Source organism: Paramisgurnus dabryanus, chromosome 14 (assembly GCF_030506205.2).
Source record: "Paramisgurnus dabryanus chromosome 14, PD_genome_1.1, whole genome shotgun sequence".
NCBI classification, from domain to species: Eukaryota; Metazoa; Chordata; class Actinopteri; order Cypriniformes; family Cobitidae; genus Paramisgurnus; species Paramisgurnus dabryanus.
This window is the reverse complement of record NC_133350.1, coordinates 35,353,508-35,372,573: the sequence shown is the minus strand read 5'-3', so window position 1 is coordinate 35,372,573 and position 19,066 is coordinate 35,353,508. Positions and strand designations below refer to the sequence as shown.

At 44.8% G+C, this 19,066-nt stretch overlaps 1 protein-coding gene across 11 annotated transcripts in view; it reads left to right on the top strand.

Moving 5' to 3' along the window:
• LOC135758134 (band 4.1-like protein 1) overlaps positions 1-19,066 on the top strand; it is a 142,413-nt gene that overhangs the window by 67,584 nt on the left and 55,763 nt on the right. For all 11 annotated transcript variants that reach the window (XM_065272988.2, XM_065272995.2, XM_065272993.2 and 8 more), the window contains exons 2-3: positions 13,742-13,863; positions 16,939-17,100. In XM_065272988.2, the coding sequence (XP_065129060.1) occupies positions 13,762-13,863; positions 16,939-17,100 (264 nt within the window). In that variant the 5' untranslated portion in view covers positions 13,742-13,761. The remainder of the gene's footprint in view (positions 1-13,741; positions 13,864-16,938; positions 17,101-19,066) is intronic.

The window sequence follows — 19,066 nt, the reverse complement described above, 5'->3', positions numbered from 1 at the left end:
GTGCTAGCGACTGGGAAGCGCCCTATCTGAGCGGTATAGGGACGCTGCGGAAGCCACCGCCCCGTTAAGGGCTATTGGTGGGCGAAAGTCAACTGTAGTTGAGGTATAAATGACAGCCGTGGCTGTGTAAGCAAAGCAGTGCTCTGCTGAGGGAAACGTGGGCTAGTAGGATTAACCCCACGGAAAATACTCACAAAGGAACCCGGTGGGACGCAATGTGGATGCCCATGCCAAACACAGGTTCGCGAGGATGCAGCTAGTGAGAGGCTGGCAGCGGATGCTCCGCAACATCAGGCTGCCAAGGCAGCGGAGGAAGGCAAAACAAATTATTACGCGTTTTTGCCTTGATGGCCTTCCATACTGAGCTCAGTTTGGAGCAGCAGTCGGAGGCTGAAATCTACGAACACTAAAATCTGATGAACGTATTAGGTGTCGCCCAACCAGCAGCTCTGCAGATGTCTGTTAGCGAGGAACCACGAGCGAGTGCCCAAGATGAGGCAACACTTCTAGTAGAGTGAGCTCTCAAATTAAATGGACAAGGAATGCCCTGCAGATTAAAAGCAAGGGCGATAGTATCAACTATCCAATGAGACATCCTCTGCTTAGTGACAGCTTTCCCTCTCTGCTGATCACCATAACAAACAAAGAGCTGATCTGAGGTCCTAAGGCTTTGTGTGCGATCCACGTAGATGCGTAACGCTCGTACGGGGCATAATAAAGCCATGGTAGGGTGCGCTTGCAAGCTCACCACCTTATCTCTGAAGGGAGTGGTGGGAACTTTGGGCACGTAGCCTGGTCTGGGTCTCAGTGAGACAGCAGGACCAAACTGAAGGCACGAATCGTCAACAGAGAATGCATGTAAATTCCTTACTCTCTTCACGGAGACCAATGCTAGCAGGGTCAGAGTTTTCATTGACAAAAACTTCAGACTCGCAGACTGCAAAGGCTCGAACGCGGAACCTGTAGTAGGGCTTCAGCACCATGGACAGGTCTCAGGAGGAATAGAGGGAGGGCGCGAGGGGTTTAGCCTGCGAGCGCCTCTTAAAATCTAATAACCAAATCATGCTGCCAACTGATCTGCCGTTAATAAGTGAGTGATGAGCAGAAATAGCGGCGATATCAACTTTAATGGTGGAGGGTGACAGCCTACCATCTAACCTATGTTGAAGATATATAAAAGCACAATGTTAAGCATTCTCTGGGGTCCTCGCGTTGCGAAGAGCACCAGGTGACGAAAAGGGTTTCATTTAAGCGCGTAAGCCCGTCTTGTGGACGGTGCTCGTACCGCGTCGATGGTGTTAGATACCGCTTGCGATAAATCACCTAAACCTTGCGCGCACTCAACGACCATACATGGAGATCCCACAGGTCGGGGCACGGGTGCCATAATGTGCCCCTTCCTAAAGAAAGAAAGTCCTTTCTAGGGGAATTCGCCAGGGAGGGGCTGTCGCGAGGAGCATTAACTCTGAAAACCAATTCCTGGTCGTCCAGTATGGGGCGACTAACGAAAGGCTCTCCTCGTCCTGCCTGACTTTGCACAGTGTCTGTGCAATTAAGCTCACTGGAGTGAATGCGTATTTTCGCGTCCCCCGCGGCCAGCTGTGTGCCAACGCATCCACGCCGAGGCTGCCCTCGGTTAGTGAATAAAAACCGGCGACAGTGGGTATCGTCCGGCGACGCAAACAGATATATCTGCGCACGACCAAACTTCTTCCAAATTAGCTGGACCGTCTGGGGGTGGAGTCGCCATTCACCGGGGCGCGCAGCTCGGGAAAGCGCGTCTGCCGCTGTATTGAGCGAACCCGGGATGTAAATGGCACGAAAGGACCTCAGATGCTTCTGACTCCAAAGGAGGAGATGACGAGCGAGATGCGACAGGTGACGAGAGCGCAAAAACCGCCTTAACGGTAAATAACGCAACAGTCGCAATGTTGTCGGTGTCGGCTAATACATCCTTCCCTCGCATCTCCATAGCGGAGCGTACAAGTCCCAGATATACAGCGCACCGCTCGCGGCAGTTGGGGTGCTATGCACACCCCTGAGACTGCAAGCCCGTCATACGTGGCTGCTCATCCCGTGCTGGGGGCATTGTATGTGCTACAGAATGCCAGGAGACCCGACTCAGGGGCATATCTTGCTATCAGAAATGCTGGGTCTGCCACGGGGTAAAATTGAAATGACACGCAGGTGTAATGGTTACACAGTGTATGCCGTTGCGCCACGCTCTCCTCGAGACTCGATCGTAAAACCAATGCTGAAGCGGTCTCATATGAAGCAGCTCGAGCAGTTTCACAGCCGCAGCATGCTGTCATATGTCCAGGAGCTTCTGAAATTGTTTCAGAGGGACCGCGTACTTCCCTCGAATTAAACCGAGGCAAGTCAGAACTGACTGGTTGCGCGCTCTTGTAAAACACGCCAATAAATCGATCGAGTCTATTTCCATACTGAGAAAAGGATCCTCTGCACGGGGCAAAGTTGCTCTTTTCCCAGCTGACCTGATGACTTAAACGAGCGAGATGCTGAAGCATTAAATCTCTGTGTTCGCGCACGTTTGCCAAGAACGAGCCATTATAGTTGACGTAAATATAAGCAGAATGCGAACAACGCTCTCTCTCTCGGAGATTTAAATGCCATGACTAGCACTTTCATGGAGACACGGGGAGAGAGAGACAGCTCGAATGGTGTACTTATTAATATGCCCACCCCACGAAAGCAGAGCGAAAAACAGTCTAGGCGAGGGGAGATGGACACAAAGTACACGTCTACAGGTCTAAGGCTGCAAACCGATTTGAATATTGAAATACGAGCCTCGGCGTATCATCCTAAAGGATCACACTTGTAGAGCCGGAGCGTAAATAAATCGGTCGTAACCCACCGCGTATTTTGGGTAATATGAGATAAAGGCTGGAAAAACCTTATCATCATTCTCGGTAAGAGGGACCGGCTCGAAATGTCCTTCGCCAGCAGGACATCGACTTTTGCACGCAGTACATGTGCATCGGACGCTTTCGCTATAGTGAAACGAATGCCCGAGAATTTGGGGGAGTGCCGGTAATTGTATTACGTAACCGAGGCGGATAGTGCGTAAAACCCAACGAGACGGGCTGGGAACTGAAGCGAAGCATCCCGGGACCGTACGAGGAGAATTAACGACACTACCGAAGTACCCGCGGTGGGGCAGCGAAGCGAGACAGGTGAGACTGCCGGTGCGTCTGCCGTGACAGCATAAACATCTACAGTATTTGTGTGTGTGTGACACTGACCTGAGCCCGCTGAGGGTGACGGTCGTCTGGTCTCCTCTGCGGAGAGCGCAGACTCCGATGAGGGTGCTGGTGGTCCGGTCTCCTCAGTGGAGAGCTCGGACTACTCAGGACACCCGCTGGCGATAGAGGAGAGGTAGAGTGAGCAGGTGTACGCCCACGGCTCTCTCGATCCTCCGGAGACCTGGAGAGGAAAGAGGAATGCACTCTTATGTTTGGTTAAGTGGGTACCGGCTGGACAGCCGGTGGAACATATGCAAACCAAGGATTTTCCACCCGACCCTCTACCGGGGGAAGGAGCGAATCACGGTCTCCTGAAGAGTGATCCTCTGCCACTCCGGGTCGCCCGTCTCTGGCCACTTAAACTCCCGATTTTCACGGGAAGCGGCTAAGCGGGCGGGGCGAGCTGCTGACGACCGGTTCCCCTGCGCTGCCGAGATGGGGTCCGAGGAGGAGAACAGAGGTGGCCGCCGCAGGACGCCAACGGCGAGAAGCAGACTGAGGAGCCGGCGTTGGTGGACCAAGGGCAGCTCTCATCCGCCGGGGCACGACCTAGGAGATCGCCTCAGTCTGCGCAGCGGAGCTGTACGACTCCCCGGGGTCGCCGAAGAGGCCGGTCTGTGAGACAGGAGCATTCATGAAGTTGTTCCGTCATATAAGGCAGACATAGCCAAAGGTGGCGATCTTGAACACTGTGGTGGACATCGCACGACTGAAGGTCGCGGCTTCCCTCGTATATCTCTAAAGCCTTCGCTTGGTGAACCTGCAGTACGTTAATGCGTGCAGGGCTGAAGCCGCGTCTCCGCATGCCTGATGGGCAGCGCCCGTAACCGGACGACTGTCTATACAAACACGGGAGGGAAGGGTTGGGTGGTCCCTCCAGGACCGCAGTTGCATCGCAACCCCCCGCTCCACTGAAGGGATCCCCTTAGCGGCTCCGTTAGTGAGGGAGATGAGGGGTGAAAGCTGAACGGCCGAGACGGCCGCAAATCACGTCAGCTCTTCGTGCCGTCGGGAAAGGCAGGCACAGGAGGTGAGGACCGTAGAGGCCCGGGCAGCTCCGAAGTACCAATCATGTGGGCGGGACGGTTCGGGCGGAGAGGGATTAACCCCTCCAACTCTACCGTTTCCGCCGCTCGAGCGGGCACGGCCGCCATCTCCGGGACGACTCCGCCTCGGAGGGAAAAAATGGGCACCCCTCTGATGCTGCAGAAGTGACGGGACCAGAAGGAGGTCCAATGGATTCGGCAGAAATCGCAGAACACGACTCTGCAGTCTCCACCGGAGCCTCAACCGGCTGAGGATGAGAAGGCCGGTAGGTGAAGGACGCATCCTCCGTCCTACTCAGCGTAGTAATGCGAAGAGCGTCCTGCGAGCGCTTGACAGCCGCACCATGACGGCGTTCAGCACTGCAAAGGCGCGGACGTCGTTCCCGTAGAAACGACAGTCGTCTCCGCAATCCAAGAGGGTTATGCTCTCACAGAGAGAACAAAAGCTCTCCACGAACGCAGCCTCGGAGTGCTCGATGCCCAAGCACGAAGACAGCGCTCGTGACCGTCACTGGAATCCCTGTACTTCTCGCATCCAAGATCGCACAGAGGAAAAGCTATCCTGAAAAGGACGCTGATCTCCGAATATACGAGAGAGTGGCTGTCTTTAAAAAGACACAGAGCTCTCACGTATCACTCTTTAGGGAAATCACTCTTTAGGTGCTCAGCTGATGATGCGCACAGGGAGAGGCAACGCACACACTAAACTCAAAACAAAAAATATGCAGAGCAGTGGAATACTGCGAGCGTCCGTTGTGTGAGTACTGCTTGTCAATCAACTTCAGCAACCGTTCCCAGAAGAGCAGAGAGTAGCTTCTCAGTAGCAGATAATGCCGGCTTTCGAAGCGAAAAAGCTAATTTCCATATTTGCACCTGTGGCTTATATACGCACCTGGCGGGGCGGCGCCAGCATTATGCAAATATCTCAATGCCAAGTTCATTGGCGTTTTAGTAGAGTACGAAGCAGATTGGTCTCTCTAAGCGAGTTCCCAATTCGTCGGTCACGACGTGACGTCGTAGTGACCGACTGAAAGGGAACGCATGTTAATGACAAGTGTAAACAGCCTCTAGTAAATCCATCTTTTTCTCCAACTCTCGTCTCAAGTGTTTTCTCCTGCTACACTCCTCACGCGGCGCTCATCCTCCTCAGTACGCCTACTGTGATAGGCTACGCCAGGAGTCCCCCCTCCCCACACAGATCATGCGACTGACAAATGACTGACGAGGGTTCACTTCTTGTCACTCGTTGCACGGAGCGGTCATCCAGTCTCTTTGGTAGAAAGAGAGAAAGACAAGGAAAACAAACAAGCATGCAAATGTGAATTATTGCGGCCGAAAAAAATGATCGAGCTCATTTTATTTACCGTGCAATTAATCGATTTATCGTTTATCGCGACAGGCCTAATGTAAATTTCATATTAACAACTTAAGCTTCAATATGATGCCAGAAAAGGCAGCTTTCTATGTGAAAGCAGAAGATGGAGATAAACTCTGAAGAATGGTGGCTCTCCAGAGGAATATTGGACATCACTTTGAATCATGTCAGTTAAGTCAAGCATTGCTCCAACAGATTTAATCTGTGAGTCAAAACCATAAACAACTAATTCTTGATTCTTAACCCACAAACTAATAAACATGACACAAGTATGACTAATAAAGTCAATGTATGAATTTAACATGATCAAACTTTATGATGATATTTGTTGCTTTGGGATTACTTTCTGGAAGGGATTAGTTCTACATGGGGAGGTGGGGTAAAGCAATTTTTAGCAGAACTTCTCAGTGATTTTGCTCCATGTCAGTAATCATTACGGACAAAAGCCCTATTCGGATGGGATTACTTTTACAGGGGTAGATGGCGTAATGTAATTTTACCACAGGACGTCGGTAATATTAATTGTCAATTTGGACGGGATTAGAAATCTCAGTAAAACATTCAGAAGTGGGAGGGGTAACTCGTTTGCGCAGCGCGTCACCTCTCGTCTTCACGTTCACGTTACCTTGCTTCCTGATATCAGATGTGCAAACAACATAAAACAGACAAGGAAAACGCGAAACACTGTGATTAATTTCAGTTTGGGGAGAACGTCAGTTTCAGAAGCAGTTCCGTGCCTATGAGAAGTAAATGTGACTTTTTTTTCAAGTTTGTGTCGTGTTATTCAGAAACTGACTTGCCACTGACTTGTTTTTCCGTGTAGAACGCAAGTAAATGCTTCTTTAAGCGCTTTTATATTTAAAAGAAACCCGTAAATTAAAAGGAAATTACGCTATTTACGTGTATATTTACAGCTGGTCTATTCGCACAGGATTAGTATTACCTGAGGTAATTTCTCCGGACCTTTTTACAGAAGGTAAAAGTTGCCGTAATCTTTACTGACATTGTCCGTAATCTTTACTGACATTGTCCGTAAAGATTACTGACATGGAGCATTCGGACTGGACTAAAATCACTGAGAAGCTCTGATAAAAAAATTTACCCCACCTCCCTATGTAAAACTAATCCCGTCCGAATAGTACTAAAGACAGTAAAGATTATGGCGACTTTTACCTTCTGTAAAAAGGTCCTGAGAAATTACCACAGGTAATAATAATCCTGTGTGAACAGACCAGCTGTTAATTTTGTACATTTCATAATTTCCTGTAATTTTGCATGTTTTTTAAATATCGAAGCGCTTGCAGAAGCATTGCATTCTAGGCAGTGAAACAAGTCAGTGGCAAGTCTGTTCTTGTATACCACGACACAGGTCAAAGGTCAAAATCAATTCTCAGGCCTAGTCCACGCGGACACGGGTATATTTATAACCAGAGATTTCCCTAGAAAAAAATCCCGTCCACACATGCTCGGTTTAAATTAAATATCCATCCACACGATAAAGCAAAAGCACGCTATCAAGCGCTGTCAAGAGCATGCCACACCAGCAGGCAGGGATATAACCCAAATCGTGTTCCGCAATATAGTGAGATAACTGAGCATCTATCTGTATACATGTTAGAAGCCCTGTTAGCACAGTTATTATTAGCAAGATACGTCCGCCATTGCACAGAATCATCAACAAAGCAGTCAGCGGCGCACAATCTTGACGTCAAACACAGTGGATAACGGCGCACACTCTGACGTCGCAAGGCAAAACTCCCGGTTTTACTCTCTACACCAGTGGTTTTCAATCTTGTCCTAGGGGACCCACAGCTCTGCATATTTTGTATGTCTCCCTTAACTGACACACCCAGTTCTGTTCATGGATCTCTCCCTTAATGAGCTGATGATCTGAATCAGGTGTGTTAGATAAGGGAGACATGCAAAATGTGCAGGGCAGTGGGTCCCCTAGGACAAGATTGAAAACCACTGCTCTACACGACACCACTGTAACCGGGGTTTCTTAAAAAGCTCACCCTGGCCGGGGTTTTCAAATATGCTCGGTTTCAGTGCCCTGATACTGCGGTTTCGTGTGGACGAACGGCCGAACCGTGGGAAAAAACTCACGGTTATAAAAATAGCCGTGTCCGTGTGGACTAGGCCTCAGAGGCACGGAACTGTTTCTGATACTGACGTTCTCATCAAACTAAATTAAACAAGTGTTTACTCCGATTTCGAGTTTTTCTCATTGCTGTCATGTTGTTTGCAGGTGATATCAGGAAGCAATGTAATGTGCACGTGACGACGAGGGAGGTGACGCGCTGCATAATCGTGTTACCCCTCCCACTTCTGAATGTTTTACTGAGATGTCTCGTCCTCTGCAAATTGACCATTAATATTACAGACGTCCTGTGGTAAAATTACATTTACGGGGGTAGATGGCGTAAACTAATCCCGTCTGAATAGGGCTTTAGTGAGTAAACCACTTCTAGCCAAAATAAACTAGTATGCCATTTTTGCCTGTCACGATTAGTGTACTCGATTGTAAGGATTGTGTACGCTGTCAGAAATTGTCAAAATATGTACATATGTACCTCAGCTGTCAGCCATCAAAAGTTACAGCTTCAGACCTAAAGATTTTATAATAGTACATCAAAGGTACATACTATATTGGTACCAAATCTGTACCAGGTCAATGGTACATATTAGGACCATTTTAAAGGGTACTGCCCCAGTGCCAGCTGGGGTACATATTTTGACCATTTTAACAGTGTATACTGTATGGTGGAGAGAAATCAGGCTGCTTTGTCTGTGTTCTCAGGTGAAACATACGAGGAATGTGTTAGCTGACGATTGTTAGGTATGTGTTGAGCCCTGAGGGTATAAAGCTCTGATGATTCTGTCAGTATCCATTTGCTGTGATGCATGAATTTGTGTACAGTAGAAGATTCTTCCAGGTGTTGTTTCAGTTAACTGTTCATCTCACGATCTTTAGTTTTTGATGTTGCCATTTCTAGCATGAATACTACAATAACGTTACAAAAAATGCATTTCAATTTGTCTCTAGGCTTGTACGTGATTTATGCAGCTTGCTGGGAAGCTGTTTGCTACTACATTACTAAACGATTAGGTCTTTGAAATTTGTCTGATAATAAAACAGTTATTATAGACCTACTGTACATTGAAGCAGAGACCTGAGGATATTCAGAAAATCATAGTGGCAAGAATTCATGTTTTTAATCCAAAGAGACAAATTATCAGCCTGCCTAAAATTGTGTAGGTCCCCCTTTTGCCACCAAAACAGCCCTGACCCGTCGAGGCATGGACTCCACTAGACCTTTCTATCAAAACCAGGATTGATTTTTTTCAGCAATTACAGATTCAGTAGCTTGTCTGTTGGATCGGACCACACAGGTGACATCTTCTGTAAAGCAGTGAGCTCTAGTTTAAGTGTCATATTTGTGTGCAAACAACACAAGTATTTGTCCTTAAAGTTAATGTGTTAAAAGCAGGAAATGTGCAAGCGTAAGGATCTGAGCGACATGGGCCAAATTGTGATGGCTAGACTACTGGGTCAGAACATCTCCAAAACTGCAGCTCTTGTGGGCTGTTCCTGGTCTGCAGTGGTCAGTACCTGTCAAAAGTGGTCCAAGGAAGGAAAAGTGGTGAACCGGTGCAGAGTCATGGGCGGCCAAGGCTAATTGATGCACGTGGGGAGCAAAGGCTGGCCAGTGTGGTCCGATCCAACAGATGAGGTACTGTAGCTGACATTGCTTGGTTTGGATTGGTTCTGATAGAAAGGTCTAGTGAAGTCCATACCTACACAATATTAGGCAGGTGGTCATAATGTTATAGCTGATCAGTGTATACTTAAACGTCTTGGTTTTTCGTCCTGATTTCCAGCATAAACATCTGAAAAAGTATTAAATAGTGAATGATACATTTTCAGAATAAATACAAAATGACACATAAAAAAGAAAATCAAGTAAGATTATGCTTAGAACAAGTAAAAATAGCAAAAATACATTTATTAAAGTAGTTCAAACTTGAATTTTGTTTATTTTTCTTATGGAACTGGCAGATATTTTTACCTGTTTTCAGCATATACTGTAACTTATTTTATTGTTTTATTTCATAAGAATGAATAACAACTAAATAAAAAAACAGAAACCAGACAATTGAAACAATGTGAAATATCCAAGATGCCTCCTTGCACCAGAGGAAAAGTCCCTGTGAGACTTTAGAAAAAAAAAACAGGTTTAGACCAGACAATCGAAACAATGTGAAATAGCCAAGATGTCTCTCTGCACCAGAGGAAAAGTCCCTATGAGAATTTCGAGCGGTCTCTGGAGAGGTCTGTCAGCGTTCAGCTCCTGTGGTTTGTTATGATGTGTGGCGGCAGCAGCACAGAGTTTTGTCCGGCTAACGCGGGGACTGTCAGTCCGTGCCTCAGTCACAGTGGGTGAACAGGCACTCAGTCTCAGTGGAGGTGACATCTTGAGATCAGCTTCACCTGTCTGCCCCATTATCTCTCTAGGGTCGGTCCCAACATAATTACATTGAGAAGATAAAAAGCACATCATCTGTAAAGCAGCAGGCTATAGTTTAAGTGTCATATTTGTGTGCAAACATATGATAAACAGCTCTGTCCTGAATAGTGCACAATTGCCTTTTGTCAGATTTTGTTTTGAAGATTCTGTTTGGGAAATAACCTTGATGTATTCTATCCATTTCTGTCTGCAATGTCCTTTCCTACAGAACTGTGTGTGATTTTGCAGTGGGATGCACACATGAATTCCTTTTCAGTATTTGTCGAAAATGAATGCATTTAAAAATTTGCCTCCAAAATGACTTTTGGCAATTTCTTAAACAATACAGCAATTTACCGTAAAACAAAGCCAGTACAGGCACTGACTATGTTCTTTCATAATGAGCTTTGTTATCTGCATTCAAATGTTATTAGCTTTAACTGATCCAACCTACAGCCCCATTAAACCGGTTAGAAGTGTTTGAATGCCCAGTGTATCTGTACAGTATTTCTGGGGTGTCGATGTGGGCAAAAGAGATCATTTGGTTGGCAGGATGGATTTGCAGATGGATGAAAAAAGAAATGGGCAGTCACTGCTGTGGTAAATGCTACTCATCTACAGATGGCTGTGCCTCTGGCAAACCGTTTCCCTCTGGGGCCTGAGATGAAAGAGGAGAAGAGATTGGACTATTGCAGGTCGATGGACCCTGCTGTCCATGAAGGACATGAGTTTGGTGTCTTTGCCCAGGTTTTGAACCGGCCTGTCTAGACGAGCCTGTGTGAATCCATAGAGCAATGCAACGTTCAGAAATCGTTCAGCTTTGTAGATCGGCTTTTATACTCGACTTGTGCTGTCCCTGTTGTGTTGAATTTATCCTCTGTCTGCTTGGTTTTGTTCGTGTCTTCCTGATCTCTTTTCCCTTGTGCTTGTTTTCTTTCTCTCTAGCTGCACATCTTTCTCCTTTTTTTTGTGGAAAGCTTTGTCAGACGTTGCTTGGGAGATAAAAAAGTGATCAAATCTGTTTCCATGGCAACTGAATCTTGGTACTAAGGGTAGCCCTCCCTTCTTTTCTTATGAACGAACACAATCAGAGGTATTTAAATAATTTCCTGTCTTTTCTTGGCTTTGTAATGGCATTGAATTGTGAGTTTTTAAAGTTCCTGAATCCGTATCCATCCACTATAAAAAATAATCCATACAGATCCACATGTGAGGAATTACAATCATGTAATAAGGGGGTCAGATTGAATAGATTTATTTCCATGAATCAGTTAAAAGCGTTTATTTTGACAGTACAATTCAAAACTTCAGAAACGTACATGTTGATGCACAAAGTCATAGATGGAATGTGATGTTGCATGCTTGTTTATAAACTTTTTTGGCTCTTTGACCACATATCCTCTGCTGAAGCCATTGTGTAATAGGGTGTGACAGAAAGTGAATTGGTCGCTGTCCCGCTTCACGATCCATGTTAATTTGGTAATTAATCTAAAGCCATTAAAGTGTGTCAGTCAGGAGGTCCAGTAACAATCTGCGAAAGAGAGGGCTGTAAATTGGCAGCGTTTTGTTTGCTTAGCTTGATACACTCTCGCACGCCTGACCTGTGAAGTCATGCAACGTACAGCCTCAAAGCTTATGAAATGTGGTTGCGGCACAGCGAGACCTAGCATGGTAACAGAATGTTCATTTTAAGTAAATATTTAATCGCTCTGAACTTTGTGTTGTACGCTTTTAACACAAGCCTAGTGTGAAGCCTGCATGTGGCAATGATTATCGAGTCGATGTGAACTATTCCCAAGATCTCAAATTGTCCTCATCCTGCCGAGAGTAAATATGGAACGCCATTTATTATCTGTAAGTGTTTTCACTGAGGTATTCTAAGACACTGCTCAGTAATGAAATGCTCTTTCCTAGAGCTGATGTATATTGGTGTCTGGGAGCCAGAAGATTTTATTTCACTCATTTCTGCTCTCCAGTGCCTCCTCTCACTCTCTTGTTCAGGTATAGTGCTAGTCTCACATAAGTTTGACTTTAGGCCTGATCTACATTGCAGCTTAGTCTAGGAAAGATCTGCAGACAGGTTCATAAAGGATATCTTATTGTTACGTTATTTAAATGTTGACCTTGTACACATGCCAGATAAACATCATGGGTCAAACAATAGTAGAGTGGAAAAGCTTCTCTGAATAATGGCATAGCAGTGTTTGTATACAAAGAAAATACTGCTACTATGTATGTCAAACCATACTAAGAAAATCTTTTAATGATTTATGCCATTTAACCTGGCAAATCCCATAGTAACATCTTTTTTTTTCAGATGAGTTACTTGCAACCCAAATATGTCTTTTGTCTTCGGTCAGGTTAAAACCTTTGCCAGACTGCAGCTTGCCATTTCAAGTGCTTGTCGTTTCAACCCAATATGCATGATGTTTCAGACTTTGCCTAGGGTAATGAATATTGCTACAAAATGGCAAAGTTTCAGCATTTGCATGTATTCATTTAGGTGATGCTGTTATCCAAAGTGACTTACAAATAAGTTAGGATTTAACATTTTGCCTTGAGAGCCACGGAAACAACAAATTACAATTGTGAACATTTGTATTCAGCAATATTCCCATGTAGAAGTTCAAACCCTGCTTTGTTTCTCCAAGAGCTGGAATGAAATACTTTCATGTTCTTTAGGTACAAACTGTTGTTTTCTATCTTTGTAAGCCTAATACAAACACTTGAGGCAAAACACTATAAAACCGCTGTGAGGAGAGCTGCTTTGTGTTGAGGAAGGGGTAACACTGTGTACTGCTGGTTTGGGGCACATTAGGTTGATGTGATTTGTTTTGAGAGGGCACTGACAGGGATGTGATTGGATTAGGCAATGTCGCTCAATGAAACTGACTGACGTCCCCCCGAGGAGACAATGGTTATATTAAAGATGTCTATGGAGGCCTTCGGGCATGACTATTTAAGCGTGACCTTTATTTTGTATAATTGGAGGTTTCTGCATGTCAGACACGTCTATTGCTTTGGGAGTGTGTTTGCAATGTGGTGTATATGAGGGATGTCCTTTAAAAACAAGTGCGTGACATTTACTTTATCCATTATGCAACATTATACAACAGTCAGTTTGGGTCTTTGAATCTGATTGGATGAGAGCACATAAAAGAATGCTCATATAGGACCAGAACAGCACTGGAGGCTTTACTGTTTTGTAGGACCTCATATTTTCTTTCTGCATCTGCAATAACAAATGTTAAGTAGTACAATAACTTATGTTAAGTAGTCTTTCAATGCAGATTAAAATGTGGAGAGAAGCTGTGATGTTTGGTAGAGGACTGCAGCCGAAGGCTGTTTTATAGTTTGTTCACTTGATTGATCCAAACTTTCGATTTTACGCCCTCTCCACCTGCAGGGCTCTTTTCAAATAACATAAAAAACCTCTAGTGTGGAAGTGCTCTGAAAATTGACTTCCTGCTAAAAGCATTCCACTGTACTTTAGTTTTTGCTTTGTTTTGGCTCTGCAAATAATATGATGACATTTTTTTTTCTTTTTAGTAAGTTAAAGAGAGGCTATTATGAAGACAGAGACGGGCCTTGAGGCGGAGGTGCCATCACAACACAAAGGGGCAACAGTCAACATGCAAGAATCAGCTTCAGATGGCAAAATGGCCAAACAGGTATTGTTTCATGTTGCATAGTCATAGTTTTTTTAACAACGTGTGGCAATTGTATTTGTCAAGATCTATTAAATTTTTTTTTAAATAATGCAATTCATACAGACAATAACTTGAATTGGGTGAATTAAGGGTGATTGGGACATAAGATGAAATAAACCTGGAACATTTGACGGCACCTCAGCAGGGTGAACTCCAACATCTCCTGGTTCTCTTTACCTGTTCAGTCAGAGGCCAACATCCACCTTACAGTCTTTACATCATCTTGGCAAAAACCTTACCGGGTGCATGAATGACTCTTTAAAGGAGGAAATTGAGAAGAAGAAAGAAATGTCAGTGATTGAGTCCTCCATTAGTGAATAGAGCTTCTCCATCTTAATTGTCCCAAAGAAGGATGGATCTCAGAGTGTCTGCACTGATTTATGCAAAATGAATAGGCAGTAAAAATTTGATGGCTCCCCAATGCCAAGGATTGATGACTTGTTGGAAATGATAGAACAGACTCAGTACATCACAATTTTGGACCTGTGTAAGGGGTACTGGCATGAAAGAAAGGATGTGCTATAGTCCAGTATTACAAAGCCCAATTTTTTTCAAACATCTCTTAGTACAAGTAGATGCTTCTACAACAGTAATTGGAGCAGAGTTCCACCTTGACACTGACCATGTGCTTTGACATATATTCACTCATTGAAAGACCACAAAGTGATAAGATGGTACCTGTACCTCCAGCCATATACCTTCAAGGTACGACATCCCCCTGAAAGACTGAACATAATGGCTGACTACCTGTCCAGATACCAGGGCAGTACGCGGTCTGGAGAGAGGGAAGGTTGACAGCAGCACTGAAGGCCGGGGTATACCTTATTTTCAGCGTCCGCGGCTTTCCAAGTATACTCCCTGCGGCTACACACGGATGGCCGCGTTCAACACTATACGCAATACAAATGATTTCTTATTCAAATTATTACTCTACCAGGCCTTCAGGGCAGCACTGATTTGGCGACATGCAGAAAATTACGTCATGCAGACGGGGCGCATACACGGACGTCCCTTGTATACCTTCATCTTTAGCCTCACATATACTCGCACTTAAGCCAAAGGTATACTTGGGACGTTCTCGTATGCGTGCTGTCCGCATGACGTCATTTTCGTCATCAGGAGGGTCAGCGCGGAATGTCCGACCACAATTTGAGACCTCATCCACGTTTCCCCTCCGTTGTCTCTACATAGATCATTGTGTTTATTGTAGTTATATTGTGATCATATTTTATGTTTGACTTTTCTGTTTTTGAGTTTGAATCGAGCACTTGTATACATATATTTCCATGTGTGGATTTGCTGGTTTTCTGGCTTTTTTATAAACACAGTAAAAAAGCCCTCTGCACAAAATGTTTTCCAACTTTTTCTTCTTACAAAGACCCACTTCCTCATATGTGGTGCTGGTGTTTTAATTAATGTCCAGAAACCTTACAAAAATTGGAAATTCCAGTTTCAGTTTTTTATTAAAACATTTTGTTGGTGTCACGACTGGGAAACAGGAATCAGGACGCAAGTGCAGGGTTCACCATGAAATAAATAACATTTAATATAAAATGAACAGAAACAAAACACAAGGAGTAAAACAGCAACACAGGAACATCCAAAATGTGACACGGGGAACAGACAGGGTAGTAATGACAATGACAATGATCCGGCGACAGGTGAGAAACAGACAGCAGTATAAATACACAACACTTAACAGGGAACAGGTGTGATGAATCAGTCCGTGAATGTCCAGGTGACGTAATCGGAGAGACAAACAAAACATGACACGGATCACCGTGACATGACCCCTCCCTCTAAGAGTGGCTACCAGACACTCACCTAAACAAAACAACCACAAAAGTCTGGTAGCGAGAGTCCAAGGGAGGGGTGGAGGGCTTGGGGACCCTGGCGAAGCCGGCAGCCGCCGGGATGAGACCAACAGGAACGGTAGGCCGGACTGCGCCAGGAGAACCGGAGCGATCGCTCCGAAAACCGAGGCAGACGAATTACCCCCCTCCTGGGAATCGCCGACGATCAGCTGCCCCCGGAAGTCATCTCCCATCCCCTCGCGGAAACGGAGACCTTCTCACGGTAGCCACCCCGGGGAAATGATCGGGCGTGGTCCGTTCCGGATCCCCCTGCGAGCAGGATGGTGGTTCTCCGAGGGACCGTCGACGACGACTCAACCGTTGGGGGACCGCCTGGGCCGATCCTCCTCCCGCATGCTCGCAGGAGCGAGCGATCGCTCACGGTGGTCCCCAAGAGACATCGGGGCTGATGGGGAATGAACCCCGATGTCACTACTCCCCCTCGACGAAACTCCTGGGGGAGCCGCCCTCCGTGAACCCGCTGCGTCCAGTCTGGCCGGATCATTCTGTCACGACTGGGAAACAGGAATCAGGACGCAAGTGCAGGGTTCACCATGAAATAAATAACATTTAATATAAAATGAACAGAAACAAAACACGAGGAGTAAAACAGCAACACAGGAACATCCAAAATGTGACACGGGGAACAGACAGGGTAGTAATGACAATGACAATGATCCGGCGACAGGTGAGAAACAGACAGCAGTATAAATACACAACACTTAACAGGGAACAGGTGTGATGAATCAGTCCGTGAATGTCCAGGTGACGTAATCGGAGAGACAAACAAAACATGACACGGATCACCGTGACAGTTGGTGCATAATGTGTGTCCAAAATGTTTGTTGTGTAACTCGTTGTGTAAAAAAAGAAAAATAAGTACTTTGCGTAATCTTTCATTGTAACTTAAGATAATGCAGATATCAATCATAAAACATGAAATTTCACATAAAAGACTTGTGTACACTAAAGTGACTGTGTGCCAAGGTTAGTAAGGCCCAGAAACAGCATCAAGTTGTTTAAAGCTGCAATCCATAAAAAGGCAAACAGATATGGCGATAAAGAAGGCGTTTTAATAAAGTATAAAGATTTTGAAAAGTACCGTATATAAGATTTGATAGAAGTTCTGTGTTCTGATAAGATGTATGATATAATGAGACATTATCCAATGATCTGATGGCAGGAAAATAAGGCTCATGATGATCACAAAGACACAGAAGACACATCAGAAAGGACGACGCCGGGCAAGAGCCCCAGATCTCCTCAGAAAGGCTCCAAACGCTCTAAAACGTTTCCCTTCAAAGTCACTCTTCTGGACAGTTCTGATTATGAAGACAACATTGAGGTAAGCGCACAGTTAACTACATAATCTTGCAATCTGTCTTTTTGTGGCATATGCAAATCTGTGGCATCAATCGCAATTGTTCTGGCTTAACATGTCCTTATGGAAACTGATGGAGTGAGGACATAACAAAGCAAAGACTATTTAAGTGTTCAAAATTACACAATTAGATCTGCAATGGAATAGTTTGGTCTGTGATGTCACTTACCCACAGCCCCACTGCGACAGTATGAGCTGTGCAGTTATAAAGTCAGGCAGATCCCCTTCAAACAAACAAAGTCACCTTAATTAAACATAGAAATGAAACTTTTATTAATAAACGTTGCGCATTTGCCTTGGGCATTGTTTAGTCAACCATAACCCTGTCTTACATCGTCATGTAACTCCCCCACTCTGTGCTGTGTGCTGTATAAACAAGACTTGATGAGCTTGTGCTGTATGGTGCAGAGATGCACATGACTTCATAACTGGCCACTCACACTGTTGCGATGCGGGCAGTGGGTACAGTAAGTGATGTCAGAAACCATACTAATCGATAATGATCAGTGTTGGGAACGTTACTTTAAAAAAGTAATTAGTTATAGTTACTAATTACTTCTCACAAATAGTAACTGAGTTAGTAACTGCGTTACATTATTATAAAAGTAATTAATTACCAGGAAAAGTAATTACTGCGTTACTTAAAAAAATTTAATATTTCAAATAACTTGAATGCCCCTTACAAAATTAAATATGTTAAATGACTAAAATGAATACTAAAGAGAAATCACTAATTTTGTGGCAGCATGTGACGATGTGAGGTGCTTTATTAGATCAGAATTACTTGCCACAGACGTGGAGAGACTTTTTCTTCATGGGCATAAGTTGCACATTACACAAACATTCTTGGCTTTCACCTCAACAATGGAAAAGTAGTGCTTTATACTTCGTGTTTGCGACCGCTACCTTTGAGCTTGTTGTACTTGCCATCGCCCTGTTGCCGGTGTTTTCGGAGTGATTGATGCGCGATGACCGGGCTGCATGTCAGTGCTTTGAGATGGGGCACAGTCAGCAGCAGCACCGCTGCTTGTGAGAAGAGAGAACGACGCGTATTTTCAGTCTACAAAAGTCTCCAACCACGCCAGAAAAGATAGCTAGATTTGTCCTATAAAGTCGCTAAAGTGATAGAAAGTTGCTAAATCTAGCGACAAAGTGACCAAGTTGCTCAGACTTTTTAACACTGCTGCTCGCTCCTCGGACTTGGACTGCGCGTGTGGGCGGGCCTTTTTGTGAACTTTTTGTGAACTGCCTCTGGTTGGCTACCAATGGAAATTAAGCCAATCATCATCCGTTATGTGTCTCACGACACACACAAGAGAAAAACAGTGTTTGGCTGAGAGAGTGAGCATACGCGGCTGAAAATCACTACAGTAAGATCAATTTTAGTAATGCGCAGCATTTTAATGTCAGTAACGATAACGGCGTTATAACGGGGGAAACAGTAATTTATTTGATTACTCGTTACTGAAAAAAATAACGCAGTTACTAACGCCAATTACTTATAACGCCGTTATTCCCATCACTGATAATGATATTCATTGAACACTGTGTACATTATTGATTCTTATCAATTTGTTGATTAGTTTTTGCAACCCTATCCATAACCTACTAAATCCACAGTATGCATGCATCACAAGCAGACGGAGATGCCACGATCTCTGTCGGCCTTTCTTAGAAGAAACCATATGATTGCACTGTAATTGTCCCTCTTCAAACAGACAGACAAACCAGTTCAATGTGTGGTCTCCATCAACTGAATGATCTTGAGATAAATGCAACAGAGCTACTGCGAGTACTTTGCAAGGCTGAATATGGAGAAGCTTCTGTTCTCAGGAGCAGCTTTTATAGCGGTGCTTTGAGCTTTCATCCCATTTGAATGTTGCCCACTCTTTCATACCCTTTCCTTTTAGATATCACAGCATCAGTGCTA